General features: G+C 41.6%; 1 protein-coding gene across 3 annotated transcripts in view; it reads right to left on the minus strand.

The window, feature by feature from the left end:
• LOC125913618 (calmodulin-binding transcription activator 1-like) overlaps positions 1–26,175 on the minus strand; it is a 424,752-nt gene that overhangs the window by 378,262 nt on the left and 20,315 nt on the right. For all 3 annotated transcript variants that reach the window (XM_049618851.1, XM_049618853.1, XM_049618852.1), the window contains exons 2-3: positions 17,286–17,355; positions 12,128–12,246 (exon numbers count right to left, since the gene is read on the minus strand). In XM_049618851.1, the coding sequence (XP_049474808.1) occupies positions 12,128–12,246; positions 17,286–17,355 (189 nt within the window). The remainder of the gene's footprint in view (positions 1–12,127; positions 12,247–17,285; positions 17,356–26,175) is intronic.

Genomic DNA, 26,175 nt, shown 5'->3' on the forward strand with positions numbered 1-26,175 from the left:
ACCTTCCTATATACCAGTAATGAACAAGAGGAATTTGAATTTTTTTTTTTTTCAACGTTTTTTATTTTTATTTTTGGGACAGAGAGAGACAGAGCATGAACGGGGGAGGGGCAGAGAGAGAGAGGGAGACACAGAATCGGAAACAGGCTCCAGGCTCCGAGCCATCAGCCCAGAGCCTGACGCGGGGCTCGAACTCACGGACCGCGAGATCGTGACCTGGCTGAAGTCGGACGCTTAACCGACTGCGCCACCCAGGCGCCCCAGGAATTTGAATTTTAAAATACAATATTAGCACCTCCTCCCCCCAAAAGTGAAATAACTATGCATGAATCCAACAAAATACATACTAGGTCTGTATGAAAAAAACTATAAAACTCTGATGAATAAAATCAAATAATTATGTAAATAAACGGAGACATAGTCCATATACACAGATACGGAGATTTGTTTTCAAGATGTCCATTCTTTTAAACTTGATCTACAGATCCAATGTAATCCCAATCTAAATCCCAGCAACAAAATGATTCTAAAGTTTATACAGAGAGGCAAAAGACCCAGAATAGCCAAGTCAATACTGAAGGACAAGATCAAAGTCAGGGTGGGTGGTGCCTGGGTGGCTCCAACGGTTAAGTGTCCAGATTCTTGATTTTAGCTCAGGTCATGATCTCGTGAGATCAAGCCCCACATTGGGCTCTGCACTCAGAGCAAGGAGCCTGCTTAGGATTCTCCCTCTCCCTCTCTTTCTCTGCCTCTCACCCGCTCATCCTGTCTCTCTCAAAATAAACAAACTTAAAAAAAAAGAACACAAAAAAACAGTGTGGTATTGCCAAAATAGACAAATCAATGTAAACAGAGAACCCAGAAATAGACCCACATGAATACAGTCAACTCATCTTTGACAAAAGAGAAAAAGCAATACAATGGAGCAAAGATAGTCTTTTCAACAAATGGTGTTGGCTGGTAGGTGGAATTTAAGGAACAAAACAGATGAACATAGGGGAAGGGAAGGAAAAACAAAGTAAGATAAAAAAGAGAGGGAGGCAAACCAAAGAGGCTCTTAATTACAGAGGCAAACTGAGGGTCGACGGAGGAAAGGGGGGGAGGGTGGAGGTGGGCTACATGGGTGACGGATGGGCATTAGGAGAGCACTTATTGGGATGAGCACTGGGTGTCATATGTAAGAGATGAATCATTAATTCTACTCCTGAAACCAATACTACCCTATGTTAACTAACACGAATTTAAATTAAAAATAAAAAAATAAAAGATAAATAATTTTTTAAAAAGGCAAATGGGGTTGGAACTGGACATCCACATGCAAAAAAAAAAAGAATCTAGATCATACATCCTTCACAAAAAATCAAGTAAAGTGATTCCAGACCTAAATGTGAAATGCAAAACTATAAAACCCCTAGAAAATAACACAGGAGAAAACCTTGATGCCCTTGGGCATAGCGTTACTACACCAAAGGCACGATCCACCAGGACCCATGAAAGAAGTAACTGTTAAGCTGGACTTAAAAAAAATTGAAATCTTTGTCCTGTGAAAGACAAAGTCAAGAGAACGACTGGGAGAAAATATTTGCAAAAGCACATCTCATAAAGGATAACTCTCCGAAATATACAGAGAATTCGTAACACTCAACAGTAAGAAAGCAAACAACCTGATTAAAAAATGGGCTAAAGATTTTAACAGACCAAAGAAGAGATATAGATGACAAACAAGCATATGAAAAGATGCTCCATGTATCAGTCATCAGGGAAATGCAAATTAAAACAAGGACATACCTTTACACATCTATTAGAACAGCCGAAATCCAGAACACCAACACCACCAAATGCCGGAAAGACAAAGAACAACAGGAGCTCTCAGTGTTGCTGGGAATGCCAACAGGACAGGCACTTTGGAAGACAGTTTGACAGTCTCTCATAAAACTAATCATACTCTTACCATAGGACCCAGCCACCACACTCCAAGGAGTTGAAAACTTATGTCCACACAAAACCCTGCGGATGTTTATACCAGCTTTATTCACAATTGCCAAAACTTAGAAGCAACTAAGATGGCCTTTAGTACATCAACAGACAAACCATGGTCCATCCAGACAGTGGAATATTAGTCATCACTAAAAAGAAATGAGCTACCAAGCCATGAAATGACATTTTCACACCAAGAGTGCACCATAATGGGAACGAGGGACTCTGGATGATGATGGTATGTCAGTTGTAAGAGAGGTACCACTCTGGTCGGGGGCACTGGTAGTTGGGGAGGCTATTCATGTTTGCGGGCAGGGGTTGTTACATGAGAAAACTCCCTGTGCCTTCCTCTCAATCTGCTATGAACCTGAAACTGCTCTAAAAAAATTTAAACCTTAATTTAAAAACATTTTTTTTTTCATAACAGAAAAGGTAGAATGGGTGGCCTGGGTTCAAGGGCTCCTGTTGCAACATCTCTGGTGGCCATGCCCTCCATCATAAGCTCCCTCTGACTTCAAGCACAAGAGGCTCTACTTTCTAGACCAGGTCAAGCTACCTCTCAGCTTCCTGTTTTCTTGGACATGGAACCTTCTCTTTTTTTCCCCAGAAACTCCTTGGGAATCCAAAAAGAATGAACTCAAGGTTAAGAACTCAGAATTCCACCTAGATGTGCACACGCACCCCTGCTCAGTCCTGCCCAACTCCCCAGAGCCGCAGCCCCTTTCCCCTCTCCTCCTTTCTCCCCAGGTATAAACAACAGGTTGGTTGAGTTTCACATTTATTTCAACTCTACACCCTTCACCAGACCAGAGAACACACAAGCAGGAAAGCATATGAGAAAGCCTCAAGAAATCCACACATCCTGCCCATAATACTCTCCCCTACAGAGAAAACACTCTCCCAAACACAAATGCATCTTCATCACATCCACCCCAGCCCATCTGTGGTTTCTCAGCCATCTAGAAAGGATTTCTTTGTGTGTTTCTTTTTCCTTTTTTTCCAGCTTTCTAAAAGCATTAAAATTGGAAAACTTAGGTTATATTTTAGGAACTTCTCTTAAAATCTTCAACAGAACTTCATAATCACCAAGAATACAGAATTTATCATTAGAAACATTTGGTAGGTAGTATTAAAAAGACTGGAAGGTGGACAGACAGGTAGGTAAGTAGGTGTTATGAGGTTCAGCTTTAGGGATCTGCTGTTTCCAGCTATTTGGGCCAAATGGAGATGGGAAAGAAAGAGAGTGGAGATAATCCTTCAAGCTACCTCTTCAGAACAAGGTCACAAAAATTAGAATATGCCTCCACATAACTCCTACGGGCACCCGTACTTTTTTTTTTTTTTTTAGTTTGTTTATTTTGAGAGAGAGTGCAAGTGGGGAAGGGGCAGAGAGAGAGTGGGGGAGACAGAGAATCCCAAGTAGGCTCCATACCACCAACACAGAGCCCAGTACAGGGCTCGAATCCACGAACCACGAGGTCATGACCTGAGCCAAAGTCAGATGCTTAACCGAAAGTCAGATGCTTAACGGACGGAGCCCCTCAGGCCCCCCTGACCAGCTGTACTTCAAAAGGGCTTCCTATATAACAAGATATTAACAGATGCTTTAGATAAATACCAAAACACAAACTGCATTCTCTTACTTCTAGGTACAAGAGAAAAAGATTCTAGAAAGCTCAATTGTATCCCATGAAGCCAAAGTACACCAAAATATATCTGAGTGGTATAAGGGCAGCAGAGCTGGGACTCAAGGCAAGTGAAATTAATCAGAATACACTTCTAGGGGGCTGAGATTCTTCATCTAGGTTAAGTTTCTACCCGGAACTTGTTAGAAATGCACATTCTTAAGCCCCACCCCGAACCTACTGGAGCAGAAACTGGGGGTGGAGCCAAGCAATCTGTGTTTTTAACAAGCCCCCCAGGTGATTCTGATGCCAGCTCAGCTTGAATACCACGGAGCTAAAAAGAATGCCCACCTCTCCATGTATCCTTCCTTTTTCCATCTCAGCTGGTTTTCCAGCAGGACTCAGCTTCCCTTATGGGAAGTCATCACCACCAAAGTCTCCCACCGTTACTACATAGCGCCGGGCAGTTTATCCCCATGAGACCCACTGCTGGGAGTGCACAGAGTATACAGAGTTTCAATGCAACTGAAAACTCTACTCAAGCCCTCTTCTTCCCTCAGAAAAACATGGCCCCAACTGGATCCTCACTGGTACTTGAACATTTTAAAAACAATCTCAGGAAACAGCTCTGTGTTAAGACCTGTGCAAAAGGACAATCTATTCAAATTTCAGCTCCAGTGCCAGACAGGTATCAAAGCTTGGGAGGAGATACCAAAGAAGAACCTTGAGGGTGCGACTCCACTAAGTCCAGGGAGATGGAAAACCCCTAAGCTGTTGGGGTGATGAAAATGTTACAGAATTACATGGTGGTGACTGTTGCACAACTGTGTATATACTATACTAAAAACCTCTGAACCAGGGCGCCTGGGTGGCTCAGTCAGTTAAGTGTCCGGCTCTTGATTTCGCCTCAGGTCATGATCTCAGGGTTTGTGAGATGGAGCCCCGTGTTGGTCTCTGTGCTGACAGCGCAGAACCTGCTTGGCATTCTCTCTCTCTCCCTCTCTCTGCCCCTCCCCAGCTTGCGTGCATGCATGTGTGTGCATAAGTGCACATTCTCCCTCTCAAAATAAATAAAAACATTTTAAATGTTTTTTTTGTTTGTTTTTTTATTCATTTTTGAGACAGAGAGAGACAGAGCATGAGCAGGGGAGGGGCAGGCAGAGAGGGAGACACAGAATCCACAGCAGGCTCCAGGCTCCGAGCCGTCAGCACAGAGCCCGACACGGGGCTCGAACTCACAGACTGTGAGATCATGACCCGAGCTGAAGCCGGACACCCAACCAACTGAGCCACCCAGGTGCCCCAAAACATTTTAAAAAATAAGTTAAAAAAGTAAAAGTCACTGAACCATATGTTTTAAAAATAAAGGATGATTAACAGTAAAAAATAAATAAACACATACCCCAGCTGGACCCAAGCCTGCCTTAAACGTCCTCCACTCCCAAACAACTCTGAAAGCAACAGTGACTGAGCCTCCAAAACTGGAGAACTGGGCTTGCAACATATCCTAGAAGGTGACTTAGCACGTTCGTGAAGACTGAATAGAGGCCAAGCAGGTGGCTCACCCAGCACTCAGCTGACAGGTGGCAGAGTCAAGACTAGACTAGATAGAACCAGTTCCTGACTGTCAGTTCTGTACCCTTTCCAGGTATCAGTGGTCCTTGAGTTCACTACGAAAGTTTTCATTCCACATCTTAATTTAATATAACCTGAAAAAAATAAAACCTAAAAACCAATTTTTCTGGGGCGCCTGGGTGGCTCAGTCGGTTAAGCGTCCGACTTCGGCTCAGGTCATGATCTCGCGGTTTGTGAGTTCAAGCCCCACATCGGGCTCTGTGCTGACAGCTCAGAGCCTGGAGCCTGCTTCCGATTCTGTGTCTCGCTCTCTCTCTGCCCCTCCCCTGCTCACGCTTTGTCTCTCTCTGTCTCAAAAATAAATTAAGAAACATTACCAAAAAAATCTCGGGGCGCCTGGGTGGCTCAGTCGGTTAAGCATCCGACTTTGGCTCAGGTCATGATCTTGCGGTTTGCGAGTTCAAGTCCCGCGTCGGGCTCTGTGCTGACAGTTCAGAGCCTGGAGCCTGCTTCAGATTCTGTGTTTCCTCCTCTCTCTGCCCCTCCCTTGCTCATGCTCTGTCTCTCTCTGTCTCAAAAATAAATAAAACATTAAAAAAAAAAAAAAATCTTTCTACCACACAGATCCACTGCTCAAGTTCGTGGTCTATGATTACAACTGCCTGGGTAGCCATTTAAGATGTTCTCAGGCTAATGAGAAAAAGCAGAAGTGAACTTCAGACTAAATCATGTATTTGTACCAAGGCCTAACAAGAGACTTCTAGAAATGCTTGCTGAGCAAAAATCAGTTTCTAAATAGTTCAACGGAGAGAGGGATGGGGTCACTGCAGGGCACGTGATAGCGCCACGTGCCAAATTCAAAAGACCCTGCCTGAGAACACTCACTCTTACATTCATGTTGCAAGAGACTTTGTGTGTGTGTGTGTACATATGTATATATATGAGTTTTATATCTGCATAAGAACTCCAAGAGTTCACAAATTTATACTGAGTTTTTTGCGTTTCTACCCATTTCATTCATTCAACAAATATTTATTGTACAGACTATGAGCCAAGTATTCTCCTAAATGCTACATTTTGAAATCATATTATATAATAAAAATCATTTGGATGAAAACTAAGGTAGGTCTGCAGGAATTTCCTTCCTTTAAAAAAAACTTCTTTAACATCTTGTCCAAATATCATAAACATTACTCTAACTCTCTGCATGAAGAGCTGCTTCTCCTGCCGTTCCTCAGAGCCAAACCCGCCTGCTTTGACCTCTCCTCACCTGTCGTGCCCCACCGATGTGGAAGGACATCTGCCCCCAGCATTTCAGTACATCCAATCTCCCTCTGCTACTCCCAATGCTAAACTGATACAGGCTGTCTGATTTGCACGCTCATTTGGATTCTGGTATCCATTCATCTCACCTCATACTACTAAGTTAAACAGAGGAATTATAGTTAGCCCAACTGCTACAAAATTGTCAAATTTAATTTGACATCTGATGCCATACATTGTATTCAAAATTCAATGGCTTCCCTCTTAAAACTTCACTCTCTGTCATGGTCACATCTGCACTTGCCTATCTGCATATTAACCAGGAGGGCCCTGCCTGGCCTCAGAGAATAACCTGAAAACATCTGAACTGTTCTCACAGCCAAAAGCTACACAAAACAAAGGCCAAGCTCAGGTTAACTAGCTTTCTGATCGATCAATACCTCACTCACTTTCCCAAGGCTAATGCTTTTCCTTTGAGCTCCCATCATGGAAGTCTGAAGGGTGCTCAATGATCCCCCCCCCCCCAAAATGTGGATCTATGTTTCAAAAAGACAACATATATATTCACTAGGAAAACCAATCATTGCAAAAATTACAGCCCTAAATGTATGATTCTATAAGGTATACAAAAGAAAAATTAAAATACAAAAAATACTCAAGAATATATGCGAACACAAAAAAAATGAGCAAAGGAATTTTGAAAAGGTGGCTTCTAATTAAAACAAAACAACTGAAATGAAGTAGAAGATCATAAACCTCAGTCTTAAAGCCCATTTTCCTGACCTGAATATAAAAAATTGAAGGAAACAAAAAATACTCAGGACTTAAAAGTGTCATTCTCTCCCTATAAAGGGACCCTTAGGTTCCTTGGCCTGAGTTAGAATGCACCAGTCTGTAGCTATAGGCTCTCTACAGACATTTTAGGATTAAAGAAGACGCATTTTATATGAAGATCTCTGAAGCTACCACCAACTAAAAAACCTTCGATGCAACTTTAAGATCAGTACAAACTAGAACTCTACTTTGCTTACTCTAGAGAAACTCTGCATTAGAGGAAAAACAAAAGAAAGAGCATTAATAGTTCAAAAATAGTAGCAAGCAAAAGCGGTTTGAACATTTAAGGAGAACATTCTCATTATAAAAGGTTTGTTGGTGTGGCATTAGTTTGGCTTTGGAAGAATGCCATCTGAAATCCAGATCCAGCGACGGGAGGCGGGGGGGGATGCAGTAGTTATATTTTAAGTCAAACAGCTAATTAATGACTAAACAAAAGAAATTTCAGTCTGGACAACATACACAGAGTACTAATATGTGTAATTACGAATAGTCATTTGTGCAATCAGAAAGTTACATTAGCATAATTATTTCTGGCTCTGGGCCTTAAAAATATTAACTTAAAATGTAGAAACCTTATAATAGCGCACCTAATGAAGATGTGAATACCAAAACTGATTACGAAAAAAGAGCTGGTTCTTTAACAAATTTGCTCTGTTTAAATGCATTCCTTCTCTCCTGCCCTGGATATAAAAGTCAAACCTAACCCTCAAGTTACACACAGATTCAAAATTTCTACTTCTAATATTTTTTTCCATTATCCGGAGCCTACATATTAATATTCATTAAGAATCAAAACTACTTCCCTAGGAAAGGGGTGCTATTGAAAAAAAAAAAAAAAAAAAAAAAAAACAAACTTCATACAAACACACATTGAGTTTATATATAATACTTAAAGATGTAAGTAAAGAAAGAAGCCAAACAATTTTATAAAACAAGAAGATTAGAAGTCACTAAACAGCTCGCAAGATCTTGAGAAAGTCTATTTGAAATTATTCTTTGGGACCCAACTGTAGACAGAACAGGCTCTGAAAGCAGGCTGCAAGGTTAAATTCCCAAGTCCACCACTCTTGGGCACATTACTTAACATCTCTGTGGCTCAAATCTCCTCATCGATACCATAAGGATAACCACATAACCTGCCTCACAGGATGAATTCAAGGAGTAAATGCGATTATTCACATCAAGGACCCACCAGTGCCTCGCACACAATAGATGCTGGCTCAATGCTGGTTGCCATAATTACTGCCACCACCATCATCATCATCATCATCATCATCCCTCCTCTGTCACCTGCAAGAACCTGAGCAAAGGGTGTGTGTGGCTGAGAAAGCATAGTCCAAAACTGATTTGTTTTTAGACACAACATTTGTTTTGCAATTGCAAGTAACATTCAAGAAGGGCAGGAGCTTTTACCTATTCCAATGCAGTAAGAAAGGTTAAAGTAGCTTAGTTGGACCTCCCTACCTTCTGGTAGTCTTCCTTTTTAGTGACTTTCACTTCACAAATATTTGCACATGAACCCACAAGATGAATCCTATGTTAACTCTTTTTACTCCAAAAGTAAATTACAGAATGGATTTGCCAAGTACACTAATGTGGTTAAGAGTTATGGGTCTTTGATTAAAAGCCAAGACAACACACAATAGAATGAACATTCCTACGAATTAGTAAACAATATACAAGAAATTAAGCTCGGAGAGAGATGGGCCCTTGCAAGTGTGCTATCTTGACCAAATTAGTCAACCACTTTTTACCAACATACCCTCAACGGTAAAAGGAAATACTGCATATCTTGTAATGTTATTATACGGCTTAGAAATAATTACACACGGTGCCAGCCACCAGCAAGGAAACACAGGCTCGATAAATGGCAACATCTGAATGGGCACAACCTTACTCTCCCTCTCACAACAAATACACAGCACACAGTACAGAAGTTGGGTTTGCTCAAATAATCACCAATATTGCAACACCGACGTGAGTAAAGGAATCTCTCAAAAGTACGGGGGAGTCCCATCACGCCCAGGACGTGCACTGCACACACCCAGCAGAGAGCAAGCGCGGGCGACAGAGACACCTGGTACAGGCAACTCCGGCCACCAGGCTGCCGTGCACACGGGCCGCGCAGGGACTTGGAAAACAGGGATCGGCCATGCTCTCCGCCACTCTCCCTCCCTCCAGCCTCTCCCAGTGGGGGCGCTTCATCCCAGGCAAGGGGGATCTAAAGCAGTTTTTGTACAATACCACTCCTAAATACAAGCTTCTTCACGGAGTCCTCCACCAAAACACAGCAACCTATTCCAACCCCAGAGGGAAACGGGCCCCTGCTAATGGCAGGATGGCTACACTTTATGAGCGACTCGAGAGGCCCCACGGGCAATTCTGACTAAGCGTGCCTCTGCCTTACACAGGGCCTACAGCCCCAATGAGAGTCAAGTCCACAAAGTACACCTCCATCGGGTCCAGTGTCAGCGTGCAGGCTGGCAGGCTGAAGAGCATGAGGAAATGCCAGTACCCAGCTAGATCAAAGAAGGAAGTGCTTTAACACAAGTACTGACTGTTTTGTTCCTATCAGCCAAGCCAGTTAAAAAAAAAAAAAAAAAAAGGCAGGTTACCATCCCCACATAACACTGCAGAATCAAGGACTCCTAAGACTTCAGCTGTCACTCCAAGATTCCCCTATTTTTCCCAAAGCCAAAAATAAACAAGAAAGAAAGCCAACGTCCTCTGCATTGAAATGAAATATGGGCCAACCTTTAAAGTCCGTTCTCTCGTAAGAGTGTTTGTCGGTGTTGAGCTGACACAGAACTGAGAGAACAATGGGTCACGAGGGAAGAGAGTGCGCGCCTTGACCCCTGTGGGCTGAGCCACCCCTGCTGCCTCCAGCCACCCTTGGGACCACGCTTTGTTCACTGGTGTTTTCAGCAGCAGTGACAGCGTGCGTGAACCATCCACGGGTCTCAGAGCCCCCAGGTGTATGTTTCGCCAGAAAGGGGACCATGGTCTCCCCACTAGACGCGGACTTTCACAACACTGTGGTCTCCGAGGAGCAATGGGGGCCGGCGTCCTAGAAGGAAATACAGAAGAGCTCTGTATTTTCCTTTTAAGCTCATCCTTGACAAAAATTGTTTGTTAGGTATTTTATAACGGATCTGAAGTAAGAGTCGAGTGGAATGTGTCAACCACCGGAGGTAAATAAACATGAAAGTGAAGGCCTGTGCACAGATCCAGTCTACCAAGTGGGCTTCGGCTACCGTGACTCCACCTTCAGAAGACCCTTAAGACCACGAATTTTAATTAAGCACTTGCTGGCTCTGGTTTCAAATATAATTTCAAAACGTAATTAAAAATAAATTGCCAATTTCACGTAAAACGTAATATGGAAGAAATACATACCGATTACATGTTTTATTTCATTTCTAAATAAACTGGAGATAATGTATAATGGCATGGTAGCAGATCCATGTTGCAGGGAAAACTAAGAAACATACTGAGGTTTTAAATAATTCATGACCTAGTTATGACCTACTGAACAGTTCCCAAATCATACTATTTTGTTTAGAGAGTAATGATCTATGATTAAGACTAATTTTCAGCATATTTACTTCGTTTTCACGTTTACAATAGTTAATCAATGACTGGTTAAAACAACAGGCCTCTAAACTGGCTAATGTTTGTCAAGGTAACAGTATTCTGTCTAAGGGGGAAATATAATTTATGCAAATAATCAAAATATACGTACCTCAAAAGAAATTTAAAATCAGTGGAGACAAGGAAACAAAGCTATGAGGGTCTAGCGAGTATTTAAATCTGTAAACTGGAGTAAGTAGAGAGACTCTCACCCACAGAACCTCTTAAAACTCAAAATAAAAGCACTCTAGGTCAAGAAGTTAGAGCAAAATAATCTTGCAAAAATAAGGTAAACAGGCAGCACTATTTGTCTTATGTCTTTTAACAAAACCGAGAGCCCAATACAGAGGGTGCGTATTTAACTTAACTTGGAAGTGAATGCCGAACCAGCAACACAACCTGACTTAGAACAAGGTTGGAAAACGAGTAATCACAGCCATCTGAATCAAAGGAATAGAATTCCCAAACTGATGGACACATACCCAGCTCTCATCCAGTAACAATGAATGGGTATTACCCTACCTAAATTGAAATACTCGGATTTCAAAATAAGAAAGATGACAAAGGGATCCATGCCTAATATCAAGACTCCCAGACAAGATTCACCAAAAAAAGAAACCTCATCCGAGAAGATCCTTTCATTCATTCTCCTTTACCAAATCTTCTAATTGGATGCCAAATATACAATCTACCATACGGCCTCCGTTCTCAATAAGAATTCCTATCATTAAGGTAAACCCATTAATTCTCCATGCAAACCCTTCATCACAGAGGACTGGGAGCTGTTTTGCTAGTAAGAAACCTGTCCTTCCCACAGAAACTTCACATTGTCAAGACACTGCATGTTCTATGGAACACTGGGGCTGTATCTTTATTGACTCATGACGACATAAGAACTAGTGTTTAACTGAGATGCAAGCAGAGTTAACCACCAAATGCAAAAGCCGCCAAAATGCAAGAAAACACAAACACAGTAGCTCGTGCTACCTTACTTAGTAAGTCAGCGTGCACGTTATATTTTTCAACACAAGCCAAGCAGATTAGAGACCGTTCAAGAAACATGTTGGTTTCTGTTAAACCCAGATAAAATAGTCTTCTCGTTTACAACTTCCTAGTTCAGTATTTTGATTTTAAAGCTAATAAAAAGTAGTACTATGCAAAATGACCTAACAATTGTGCCCTTAACATAATTATACCCCTAAAAATAGAAATTTATCTACCTCATTAGTGTTCCAACGGTGCCTCTCTTTGGGTAAACTTGAACATTTCGGCAGACATTCAAGCAGCTTTTTCGGTAAAAAGATTTTTACATGACTACTATTGCTGTTCCCATGATCATCTATAAAGAAGAAAACAATAGATTCAGAGAAAATAATAGAGAAAATCTCCTTTTAAGTATACTGGCAAGGTCAGAAATGGCAGCTTAGTTTGGTCACCGTGAGACCAAGAGCACCATCCCTCTTGGTTAGCAACGCTCATTTACACACTGATCAGATAGGTGGCAGCAGGAATCTGGTCAAGAGGCTCTAACGTAAGATCGAGCTTTTGCTCCGTGACAAGCGAAGAACAGGGAATATCCCAGCAGCTGCCCATAACCAGAACATTACTTTTAAAGGTTCTCCCACCAGGTTTCCATGAAGTACATCCAAATTGCAAAAGGAGTTAACCTCACAAAACCCTGAAAACTTCTACTAACCAGTTGAAAAAGTTTTAAGTGTTTTAGGGAAGAGGAATTAGAATAAAATATGACTATTTTATTCATAAACTAATACTACTTCATCCCCTTGAATACAAATGAGACTTATCCTTTCAAAGCAAATTACAAATCTTATCAACATAAACACTCTAAGCTACAGTTAGCTACCTAGGTAAATACAGAGGCTGGTCCTTCTAGCCTAAATCTGGAAACATACCATCTTAATTAACTTGATTTACATATACATATCTATTTAATTAATGTCTTTCATCAAAAAGTAACTCTTCTAAATCAGTGATAGAAAAGTTCATTACTTTCAGACAAGACGGTATGTCTGACTATCTGATAATCAGTCTCCCGGATACTTTATAGAAGAGATCATTTCCTTTATGTATTATTTCATTCATTCATTCATTCATTCATTCACAGATCATTTCTTGTTTCATTCCCGTAACAAAAGTCTCTTCGCCTGGCTCAAAATTTCTTGCCCATTCTGGCACATTTAGGTCAAAGTTTCAAATTACCCAGTCTGGTTTCTGTTTTTTGTTTTTTGTTTTTTTAATGCAAAATGGAAGCCCCAATATCCAAAGAGTGCAATGCATAACCAGGTACTAGGAGCAATACATTAAAATACTAAAGACTGAATTTGCTCCAGAAAGTCATAGTTAAAATAACTTATTCTGATATTAAATGGTATAAACTGAACTCCAAATCAAGAGTCCAGAATTCTGACCCAGTTCTGCTACTTTCTAATTGTGTGACCTTGGGTAAGTTACTTAATATCATCGGTTTTCTAAATCAAGGAGAATTAAGTAATCTCCAATTCTCCTCCAGGCATAAATCCCTAGGAAATTTACTGTCATTCAATAAATTTAAATGCCTTACAACTAAAAAACTTTATATAGGCATACAGGAACTAGTTAATAATATTAAAAGTGAAATACAACAATATATTTTTCCAGTCATTTCCTGTAATTCTGTTTAGCATAGCCTATTTTTTGAACACGTCAAAACCATAAAAGAATAAAAAACTTTCCACCGTCACAATAAGATCCTCTCCAAACATTTTTCATCTGATTAAGACATTTCTTCTCAAGGAAAAGATCTTAACAGAAAAATATTGGGCACAGAAAGAATTTGAAAAAATTTACTACATCACATGGAAATATTTTAAAGGGAGGAACTTAAGAGAATTTTAGCGTGCTAAATCTTTTTTGGTCCATGAACTACACAACCAATTGAATTATAATGCCCAATCCTCTATTTCTATAAGCAGTATAAAAGCTTGAAAAACTTAAAAGCTGACGGCTTTTAAGAATCCAAAATTTTAAGAGCAAAATAAAATTAAACTTTAAAAAAATCTTGCTATGAAATCAGAAAGCGAAGTGTTCGACTGAGAGGATGTTCATAGAAAGTTCTGTATTAATTACCCACTATAAACCGGTGTAATGCTATGCATGCTCCCTGCACTTCATCCTCCCGAGGGAGGCACCACGGGCCATAAAACTTTAAAGCGCAGAATACCAAATCACATGAGCCTTCACCTCCCTTCTCTCTTCCCCTAAAGTGGTTTTATTCTCGTTTTCTAAAAAAATCTCCCATGATGTGTACAATTCTGAAAGCAGAAGTGAAATTCTAAAATCTATACTCAATTCAAATAGTCCCCATTTATCAGATGCCTTTTATGCAAACAGTACTACCCTCAGTGCTCAATCAGCAGGCTTACTCTGAACTGTATGGGACTAGTCGTATCTCTGAGAAAACTATTATTTAAAGGATAATTCTGAACAATAATGAACATAGTATTAAACCCCGGCTTCTATTTTTATGTTTGTGATCACAACCTGATGTTAATTATCTATTCTTTTAAGTCTCCTTGAGGGACTCAGCTGTCCTGTGGCTATAAAACATATGAGTGTGTGTGTGTGCACGCTCCTACCTATGTGTATACATATGCATGTACACACAGACAGGTGTGTGCTGCTGCCTGCGTGTACATGTGTGTCCATCCACACATATAGGTATACACACGTGTGTGTGCATACACGTGGGATGAGAGAAAAGAGATACTCTTCTCAACAGCACAACTAACTAACTAACAACTAACACAACTAAGACGCTTCTGTCTTCCACTCTGATACCAAATCAGGCAGCGGTGAATCGGCCCAAAGGCTTTTAAAGAGGAAAAGAAGAATGGCTGTGTAAGCACTGTCTCAATCACGATTCCAAATATAGCATTTTATGGGGATGTGCAGCCATGGGTTCAAAAGGAAGAGGAGTATGACAGGCCAATGGGTTCCCCTTAATCAGTTTTTAAACTGTGCTATTTCCAGAATTTTAGGTTCATGCCGAATATAAATTGGATGTTTTTTAGAAACACAACAATGGGTAAATTTTCCCACTGTGCATTATGAAGATGGCAATTTTAATACTGGGTAAAGAATATTAGGAACTCAAATAGGCAGAATCTTGAAACTCATATTTTCAAATTTCGTTTTTTCCGGTTATAGTGTGATGAAGAGTAACTGCTTTTACAGGAAAAGAACTGCTCACATGGCTAAACTGTATAACTGTGTTTTTCAATTAAAAGCGGCTTTTTAGTGTGTTTGGAATGCCTATGCAGGATACAATAATTAGATAAATACATGTGCCAGTTTTCAAATCTCCATGTCAGTACTAAGACTGTAACAGAATCTTGAGTTAACGGTAAAAGTAAGGTTTACACCGGTTTCAGCTCCATCTCAGCATTTAATCCAAATCGTTAAACTTTGACACTGCAAAATGGAAGTGTCAACCAAATACGGTACAACACTTCATTATCATTATCTGGCAAAATATGCGTGTATGATATATGACTTCGCAAAATAATTTTCTAACCTACTTCACAATAAAAATAACTAGTGAAGCTCTTGAAATTGACAGATGATGTGCCTGGCTGACAGCTATAATTCTAGAGAGTGAACCATCTTTTCCAGACAACCTTCAAATATTTTCCAAACAATAATTTTAGAGGCACAGTATAATTTAACTAAAACTCTCTAAAATGTGCGAAAATGCTCATTCGCTTAATTAGGCAAAAAGTGGAATTCTTGTTTTCATGTTTTATTTCTAAAAGCTCAAAGTCACATCACCAAATCCTTTCCAAAGATATGTATTTGAACTCTCTCCTTGGAACACATTTTGGCTTCTGCAAGGGAAATTATAACTACATTAACTCTAACCTGGAAATGATAACATCCATTTTATTTTGATTCATAATTAATAAAAATTAAATAATTTTGGTGAATAATTATGAACACAGTTATTCAATCAAGTTGATTATGATTAATCTCTCAACCTCTAGACCAAACTGTTCAAAATTAGTTGGTATAACAGTGAACCCAATTCCTAAATCTTATTGGGAATATATTTGATCAACAACTTGCAGTGGTAAAATTAAAAGGAAGCTCTACAATGTTTCTGTTCTGCTCTAATTATTATGTGCTTAGATTTAATTAGTAGGAAAGGAACTGATTCCGAAAAACATAAGCACATATTGTTATATTCAAGTCAGCACAGCGCTCACAGTAGCAAATACCACCGTTAGCAACCTAAGACCTTCAAATCATTACTCATCCAAAATAAATATTAATTAAGCACCAATGTGCTTAATTATTTGCCAAGCATTGGTATGATATCTCTCTAAAAGAAATTCTCCAAAATGAACTGAACTCAGTTGTAATTATCCGAAAGACTTTCTAAAGTTGAAAAAGAACAATAAAGTTTTGTTTTGTTTTGTTTTGTTTTGAAGAAAACATACCTAATGTTGCTATTTAACAACCCCATTCCTCTTCTTCGAGTGTGTGATCATCACATCTTACCCTTTCTTTTTTTAGGCGGCCCAGATTTACCCTCTCTCTGTCAATCACACTACCAAAATCTCTGGTCCAGGTTTAGGTCAACTCCTAACTCGGGTTCAATAAACTTCTCACTATTCAGCTGCATCTACATTTTCCATTTAAAAATATGCGAACGGAGGCCGATAAAGTGGGAGCACAGGAGGTTTGCAATCGACTGCTTCAGTCTGGGTTCTGGGGCATTCTCTCCTGCTTCATTCCATTCCATTCCATTTCATTTCATTTCAATTTGAGCTACATGTGATCAAATAAACTTATTTTCTACTATTTATTCAGAAGTAAACATTTGTGGGACTCTACGTCAGAAAGAATTTTACATTGTGTTCTCTCATTTAATTTCCACAATGACCCACCAGGGCATAATTACTCCCATTTTCCAGATGAAGAACCCGAGGTTCAGATTAGCTTGCCCAGGAGCCGCAGCTAGTAAGTGACTCAGTGTGGCTTTTCCCACAGTAGCACACGGCTACTCGAAGTCACGGGAAATGGACACTAGAATTCTAAAACTGTTGTATTAGTATCTAAAATTTGCAGAGTGTTTTGAATTTCCCATGTGATTAAACCCTTTGCCTTTTTGAACCCCCACAGAAACTTTACGAAGGGAGTACTGTTTTGCTACCCCCAGAAGGATTAAGTAACTCATCTAAGATCACACAGCAAGTTAAAGGCAGAACCCAGGTCTCCCGAGGCCTGGTCACAGGCTATTTCCACTGCACTACGAGGATGGAATCACTCTCACTGCCAAGCCCACCCCTTCCTGTAAGTCAAAAGCTTTTCGAATCCTACCTTCTAGAGGTGGCACGGTGTTGAGAACACAGTAGGTGCTAGTTCCGCAGAATACACTTTGGGAAACGCTCTAAGGAAACAGAAAATAAAATGTAAAACTAATCTTTGAAAAAGATATATACTGGCTCTTCTGTGATATTCCTGCCAAAGATGCAAAACCTGAATCTAATCATGAGGAAACATCAAACAAATCCAAATTGAGGAACATTCCACAAAATGACTGGCCTGTAATCTTCAAGAGTGTCAAGGTCATAGAGTCAGAAAGGACTGAGAACTGTTCTGTAGCAAAGGGGTCTGAGGAGACAACACAGTATGGACCAGGGTTCGGACTGGACCTTTCTCTACAAAGGTCACTGCAGGGTCACCTGGCACAGCTGCAGGAGCATCTGAGGATCAGAGGGTAGAAATGTCCCAGTGTTAATTTCCTGATTTTGATCACTACATAGTGGTTACAGAGGAGAATGCGCTCATTTGCAGAAAATACAGAAGCAAGTATTTGAGGATGATGAAACGCATCAGCAACTTATTCTCACACAGTTCAGGGGGAAAAGAGCTCTTTTGCACTACACCTGCAATTTTTCTGTAGGCTTAAGAGTGTTTCAAAATTTAAATTACACGTGTGTAAAAAAAGATACAGGCTGGTGAGCACACACTATGTGTATAATTTTTTTAATAGGGACCATATGTGCTGCACAGACAGGAAACGTTTGCTAAGAAGAACCAATGCCGTATTCGTTTTGCAGCTACAATGCGAACCATCTCCCAACAGTGAGCCCGACCCCCAACTCATTTGGAAGGACCTAAGGAGTCCAACTAACAGTGTGGCAGGTGCAGTGAGTCAGGAGGAAGTTGGAAGACCAGGTCTCTGCTCTCAGGCTGCTTCATGTAGATAAAATTACAGTTTTCATGTAAGAAAAACTATATAACAGTAACTTTTTAAAAAGGAAAAAATTTCTGTGAGTCTTGCCAGTCAATTATTTCGGCCCTAAAAATATCCTTCTTCAGTTACAGTATTAAATAAGTTTTTAGATTATTCATCCTGCATTATAAACCACATATTTATATACTTAGAAAACCAAGGACAGTTTATAAGTTCAGCAACCACCCTTAACATTTTATATTTAAAATGTGAAAAGCTCAGTTCTCTCACTTGCCAGCTACCCTTGGGAAAGTAAACTAACATCTGCATGACCTCATCACAAAGGGCAGTGACGGAGCCTCTCACCTCTCTCGCAGGGTTGCCCGGGAAACTTACATGGGGTGATGCGTACAAAAGTGCTTTAAATTCAAAACTACGACACAAATATGAAGTGCTATTGTTTCTGTGTTTAGTAAGAATAATCTGTAACAATGTTAACACTTTCTAAGAACTGACCAGTTGCCTGAATTGTGGGGGGGCCAAAGAGAGCGTTGAAATCTGACTAAACTTGACCTCTATGAATTTTCAATTTCTCTCCTTATACCAATGATCAAATGCTTCACCAGAGATGAGGTCTTTCTCCCCAGTGTGACTGCTAGCAAACAGAATAACCATCAGCTCCCTACTTTACTGTTTCTAGAAAATTCTCGATCCAGGACTTTTACCGTCCCTTCCTCTGTTTGATTTAATCAACAATGGTACCTACTGATTAGCAACCTGTGGTAACACAGGGATTCTCCCCATACACTATCAACTAAGCTCAGAATTCACGCATCCTTTGGAAAAACCAACATTCATCTCTTCCCGTGACTGTGACTGTGGAACTACGGGGCATTATAAGGAGTGGCTGATGTAAAAGCCAGCAGCAGTCTGACTTCGAGTAACGTCTGCAAGAGCCGCCAGCCACAGCCTTCTAACCACATAACGCAACCTCTCATCTTAATGTCGTTTCAGAATGGAAACTTGAAATTTTATGATGTTAAAAAGAATGCCTTACATTCAAAGCTTAACATTTTCTGGCTTCCTGTTACCAAAAACAGATAGTATAAGTTTACACTTAACAAGACATCTTAACAACGGTCTGAGTGTCAAAAGATCCAAAAATTACTAATGTACAGTGGGATGCACTAATGAATGGCTTCATAAAAAAGGGCTTTTACATGCACCTAACTTCAAAGTTCGACAATAGGTAAATGAGCAGTAAAATGCACCAAATAACTAATAAGAAAAATTAAACACTAAAAAAGGAAAAAGTAACAGAAATACCACAAACAGTCAACCATGATTTCTCCTCAGCACTGGCACAATGAAGTCTTAATAGTTAACCAGAAAAGAAACTCCTTCACAAACACTGAGAGTGAAATCAAGTCATTCTATCCTCAAAAACGCTGGGTGCTCAAGGGAAAGAAGCTAAATCACAAGAAAACTTCCATGAGCAATGGCTACCTGACACTGAAGACCCACAGGCCAGACTCCAGGCGAGGCACTTTCATTCCACGGACCCTTACAAGGATTTCTAAAGCCTGTTCACAGCACAAAGCCAGAGGTGGCTCTGGGAGGAAGGAGCACCGGTCTGAGGGTCTGACTGTATCCCAGTCCCACAAACTGCTGAGGTCCAACGCAAACAGCTGGCCTCTCTGTCCCCAGGACAATGCTCTACGTGCAAAACCACAAGTTCAAGGGCAGACAGATCTGGGTCCAAGTCCGCCCTCAGCTGCCCGTCTCCATGCTGCCCTTCCTGGCTGACTCCAGCTCAACCGTCAAGAAGCCTTCCAATGACCAAGTTAGGCAGCCTTGCCGGTGCCATCCGAGCAGCCCGCGTTTCCCTCTCTGTAACTCCTTCTACTTGTTCTACAATTATTAAAGGAGCACCTAATGTGTACCAGACATGGTCCTAGGAGCTGGGACCTAGCAGTGAACAAGACAGACAAAGACAAAGGTCCTACCCTTGTGGGGTACCAGCCCGTGGGGGAAGGGGGGGAGGGGGGGTAGTGGGGTAATGTCATGGGTATAAAATGGATGGTGTGCTACAGTGAGAAATCAGGTAGGGAAAACACCATTTCTGAACGTGCATCCACACGTGGAGTACAAGGCCTCCTTGACTGAAGCATCAAGAAAGCTGGCTTCTCTCAACAACCAGATGAGCGGCTCTTAGCATGACTGCATGTCGGTAGTCCAGGGAGAGTTTCTGAATGCTGATACACAGGCTGTAACCCTGACCAGGTTACGTTGGAACATGTAGGGCTGGGACCTAGGCATCAGTATTTTCTGAAGGTTCCCAAGTGATCCCAAGATGTATGCAAGGATGGGAACCACTGAGATAAACCAGCAATGTGACTCTGGGCAACTCGCTACTTTAATCAGCTTCCTCAGGAGCAAAAAGGGGGTTGACCTTCAACAGAGCATCTCCAACTCTAACGTGCACGCAGGTCACCTGAGGGCCTTGTTAAAATGCAGGTTCTGATTCACAGGTCTGAGTGTGGCCCTGTGACACTGTGCTTCTAAGAGGCCCCCAGGCAATGCCCATGCCATGATTCAGGGCCATACCTTGAGTATCAGGAAGCAGATGGTCTAAAAGATCAGGAATTGGCTTGAAAAGATCCTTCCAGTCCTAACGTTCCTCCAGAATTCTATGAATTCCCAACAGACTAAAAAAGCATGCCTGTCTGTTAACACAAACTATAATAAAAAACCATTCCAGTAAATCCAAGCAAGACAATTAAAAGAAACTACAGGGATAGTGTCCGGCATCTCCAGAAGTACCCAAGAGGGGAGACACAGAAGCTCTATAAAATGTACTCCCTGACTTCAGAAAGTACTCTATGAAGTTGCAGATGATACTAAAAAAATGTAATGAAAAAATAATACATGATTTATTAAGGGCTAAAATGAGCAGATGGTGGCAGTACAGAAACTCAGTAACTCTCTGTGTACCAAGCACAAGGTCTTTGGAGGCATGGGCTCCCTTGAGAGAACCTAGGTCAGGGTGTGACACATACTTTTTGGATGCTGGAATAAATTAAGCAAAATGCTATATAAGAAGTGATTACAGGCTTTTGAACAGAGAAGTTGCATGATGAAAACTGTATTTAAAGTTCTTTGAAATAAGGACTCAGAATATTTAAGTCTCCATAGAGTCCCTTTAAAGCCAGCTGAGGCCCCACACAGCTCATTAAATCAAAGGAGAGAGGCCACACTGAACGCAATAAACCACTTGCATCAATTAGAAACGATACATTAAAAAACTTTTGCCACATATTTTAGCATGACTCACATCGATTCTGCAAATTAGCTGGTCATTTCACATAACATGACATACAAGTAATGGAAAGGAAAGCGGAGTCCGAAGTTCTCAGCACCTTTGCTCAACTCACCAGTGTTGCCTAGCGTTCCAGGCAGTACGCCTAGATCAGTTAGGGAGGCTACTCAGAGCAAACTGTACCATGGCTCAAAGACTATAAATATTTACTTCTTGCTGGTGTAAAGTCCAAAACGGGTGTTCCTGATCAGTAGAGGGCTCCCCTACCAGCAGCGGCTCTGGCACCCGGGCTCCTTCCATCCCACGGCAGGCGCCCTCCCAGGTCACTGGGCTCTTCTGCCTCAGCCAGCAAAGAGGGCAAGCGCCCGGATGACCATGCCTGGAGGGTTTTACGGGCCAGGCCTGGAAGTGGCACACTTCCCTGCTCTCGTTCCATTGGCTAGACTTGGCCACAAAGCCACGCCTAATTGCAAGAGAGGCTGGGAAATGTGGTCTGGCTACCTGCCCAGGAAGAGGAGATGGATTTCTTGATCAGCTACCAGTCCCTTGAACAATGCCATTTGTGTGTGTGTGTTTTTAATTACAGAAGAATCACTCCTTTCAGAAATGTCTTCTGTTAACCTACAACTCCACCTTCAATCCCTAAGGCTATCCAGCATCTAAAACCAATCTAGTAGCTTTTCTTCTCTGACAAATATTTTTCTAACATACTCAAAACAAGATGATCTCAAGGGCATCCTTAAAGGGATGTCAGGCTCCTTCGTCCCGGTATCTCCAGTACTTAATACTTAATGTCTAACACACAACAGAAGCGCAAATGTCTGTTGAATTCCCAGATGAATGACATTCCCAGAAGCTTGTGGAAAAGAAAAGAGAGTGGCCCCATGTCTTATGATGGTGTGGGTGGGATTTACTGTGGCCATCGGCCTTTTTAAGACCCTCTCTCCCTCCCCTAATGCTGCCCTGAGTAGCCACCCATCCTCTGGTCCCATAACAAGCAAGCAGTAAGACAAAAGCTATTTTAGACCAACTCAGAAGAACTAAGGGGTAAAAATACTCAACAGCGTTCACAAGACACCAAGAGGCCCAATGCTAACATTTCTGGCGAGAGCACAGGACTGCTGAACAAAAAGGAACACGAGGTCTGGCAAAGGCATGCTCTGGAGACGCTCCGTAAAATCGGGCTAATGATCTCTGAGAGTGTACCCCTAAACACAAGTAACTTTATCCTTTTTCTTTCTGAACCACAAAAGGTTAGTGGAGAAAGAAATTAGGCGGTACAGTACAAAAATATTTTGTGCTCACATATTACCTCTTTTCAAGAAGTTTAAAATATACCATAGGCACTACTATAATAACCTTCCCAACATTCCTATGGGACAGAGACAAAATTAAAGTATGTACTCAAGTTAAAAGGAAAACCGGCTGATAGGTGGTTGACTCCCTACTACCAAGGCAGGCTCAATAAAAAAGTGAAGTGGTAACCTCCAAGGTAATTGGGGCACAAACCATTTTAGGCTCTCAAATTGAGTTCAACACCCAGAATTGAGTTCAAAAGCAAACAACTAGCTAAAACAGACCACAAAACAGCTGAAGTCCTAAGAAGCTTACAGAAGAACAATATATCAAGCCTGATTTATGACCTGAGAAATCACATTAATTGATTCGCTATTACCAGAGATTCATGTAAAGCGTATTTAAAGTGATTTCAGAATGAAAAAAAAATTATTCTTTCTAGATATGAATCACAGTATCATTAGAATTTTCATAAATTTAATTTGGCTAGGAAGCCAGTATACTCAATATTCTGAAAATAATCAAAGAGCACTTATTAAATGTCCACATTTGCACAAATAGATTCTAGCAGAACACATCCGGAGAGAAACTATATGAAATTTAAAATTACATTGTTTTCCTTGCACTTATTACTAGCACTAATGATAACAATGGTTTTTAACTCTTCAAAGACAGAGCACTATAAAATATCAACAAAATCAGCCCGATAAACTAGGCATTCTGTTTGGGTTTTTTTATTTTTTCAACGTTTGTTTATTTTTGAGAGAGGAAGAGAGACAAAAACACGAGTGGGGAGGGGCAAAGAGAGCGGGAGGCACAGAATCCGATGCAGGCTCCAGGCTCTTTGCTGACACAGGGAGCCCGATGCAGGGCTCTAAGTCACGAACCATGAGATCATGACCTGAGCCGAAGTCGGACGCTTACCCGACTGAGCCACCCAGGCGCCCCTAGGCATTCTATTTGATACTCTGCACACGTAACAAGCACTTTCATACCTAAAATCCTATTTTGGTCCCAGCAGGTAGCAGAGCAGACATGACGCCTGTTCTAGAAAGGGAGACACCACAGCACGGGTAGACGCTTGACAAGGCCATTGGCCAAAAAGGAGCAGAGCAAGACCCAGGAGCAGGTCTTCCCACACATGCCCATGCGGTCTCCAGAAGAGCTCCAAGGCTCTCTCCCCGATGATGGCAGAACACTGCTCCACGAAGACACAGCACGGAAGTTCAGGCACAGCAAGTAGACAAGGCAGTCTGACAGAAAAGCCAAAGCAAGTGCGGACACTGAGGGAGATCCAGGAATATCGAGTACCTGGGCTGGGAGCTCAGCATCCTGAAGGAAAAGGCTAACAAGGATATTGCCAGGCTACCACGCAGGCCTAGACGTTGATCTGGTGGGAAGATTTTCTGGGCTTCCCAAACATTTTCTGGTCCGTGAACTACAGACCACCCATCACCTGTCACTACTTGCTACTGCCCAAGGACTAAAACCTCATCAAAACTAAAGGGGAGAATGACACCGTGTCTCGTAACACAGCAATGAGGCATAGGCCAAGAAAATGGCAGCCGCACTCCCCCAGATGGAACCAGACTATGTGGGAACCTCACCTAATCTACACACAGCCAGAGCCAGGAAGGAAGCCAAGACATGCTCCGAGGCCAAAACAGATTTTTTACAAAGTCCACGCACAAAAGCTCCCATACTTCACTGTGAGGAGGACTCTCTGATCCGTATTCCTAAGCTTGATTACTATTAAACTACTCACAGTTCTAATAAGCTTAATTATCAGGTTGCCAAGCCCATGGAAGATCAGAAACAAATCAGAAGGAGAAAGGATAGCTAGCAATTGACAGGTCGGGAGAAGCAAGAGTGACAAGGGACAGCAAGAACAGATTTTTTTTTTTTTTTTTTTACACACAATAAAAACTGGATACAAGGGCTTGAAAGGTGCAGCAGTTTGGGGTCACTCATCATAAAAGCAAACACTACTCAAAAGGCCCTAAAAATAGCACCGTATTAAATAAAGCCCAGTTCAATAACTTAGGTACAACATAATAAACCCACGTTAACAAGTAAAATGTACATTAAAGTCCACATTTTCTACTGAACATGGGGGCAAGGGAGAGGACACACAATTTAATACCTTTGTTTGCACACCAGTTTACATTCAAAAAAATACCTGCACAGCAATTACCTCATTTGGTCCTCACCAACATCCTAAGGCAAACAAGACAGATATATCCACTGACCAAAAATTTGCTGGTACATAATTCAATTTTAGCAAGGCAGAAGGGTTTGTCAATGGCAATTATAATACAGTCTGTTAACTGGTTTAACAGGAATGAGCACTTCAAGAGGCACCTGCTCACCTTGTCAGGGGACGAAGAAAGAGGCCAGGGAAGGTTGCCTGAGAAATGTCACCAACGCGACTAGATCTGAACCCTCACCTGGAACTTCACCTCCAAAACTTCCCTCTTTAAAAGTTTCCATTCTGTCATTTGCATCCTACAGGGTCTCTTTCTGAAGAACAGTCCTATGCCTTCCACTGCCATCGTCCCTCTCTTCTGTGAAGACAAACTCTATGAGTGGATGCTCCATGACCCCATCTCTTGATGTCAACACTTAAGACACCCTTGTGTAACTCCTCCCCGTGGGTGTGCGCCGGACCTAGTGACCTGCTCCCGCCCTACAGGACATGGCACAGGTCACAGGATGTCACTTCCATCATCAGGTGATACAGGTCGTGCCTTCTGTCTTGCTCGCAGACTCTCTCCCTTGCTGGCTGTGACAACGCGGGCTGCCGTGCTGGAGGGGCCCGTGAGGCCGGGAACTGAGGCCCTCAGTCCAACCACCCACAGAGAAGTGAATCCTTTGAACTGCGTGAGCTTGCAAGAGTATCCTTCCCCAGTCGAGCCTTCAAATGAGACCCCGGCCCTGGCTAAACACCTTGGCTGCAGGCTTGTGAGGCCCTGAAGCAGAGGACCTAGCAAAGCCCTAACTAAACTCCTGACCCACAGGATCAGATAACAGTATCCTGTTCTAAGCCACTAAGTACATGGTAACTGTTACAGCAGCAACCCATAACAAGCACACCCACAGTCCATCAGGTCCCAGTGACCTCTCTTCTCAGCAGAGACTTCAATCTTCATGTCACTACCGTGTTCACCAGCACTCTGCACTTATCACCACAGTCCTTGAAGGAATTATCTGCCCTCCTACCACCTCTTTTTCATTCTCTCAACTCACTACCAAAGTGACAAAATCAATAGCTTCTTCTCAGTCTTCATTCTGCCCAAACTCTCTGCAGCATCACAACTGATAACCTCCTTGCAACCCTCTGCATTTATATTCTTCTTATTCTACCACCCCTGACCATTCTTCCTCAGTGTCCACTGGTCCTCTGCTCTCTGGTGACA

The sequence above is a fragment of the Panthera uncia genome (assembly GCF_023721935.1).
Source record: "Panthera uncia isolate 11264 chromosome C1 unlocalized genomic scaffold, Puncia_PCG_1.0 HiC_scaffold_4, whole genome shotgun sequence".
Lineage (NCBI taxonomy): Eukaryota > Metazoa > Chordata > Mammalia > Carnivora > Felidae > Panthera > Panthera uncia.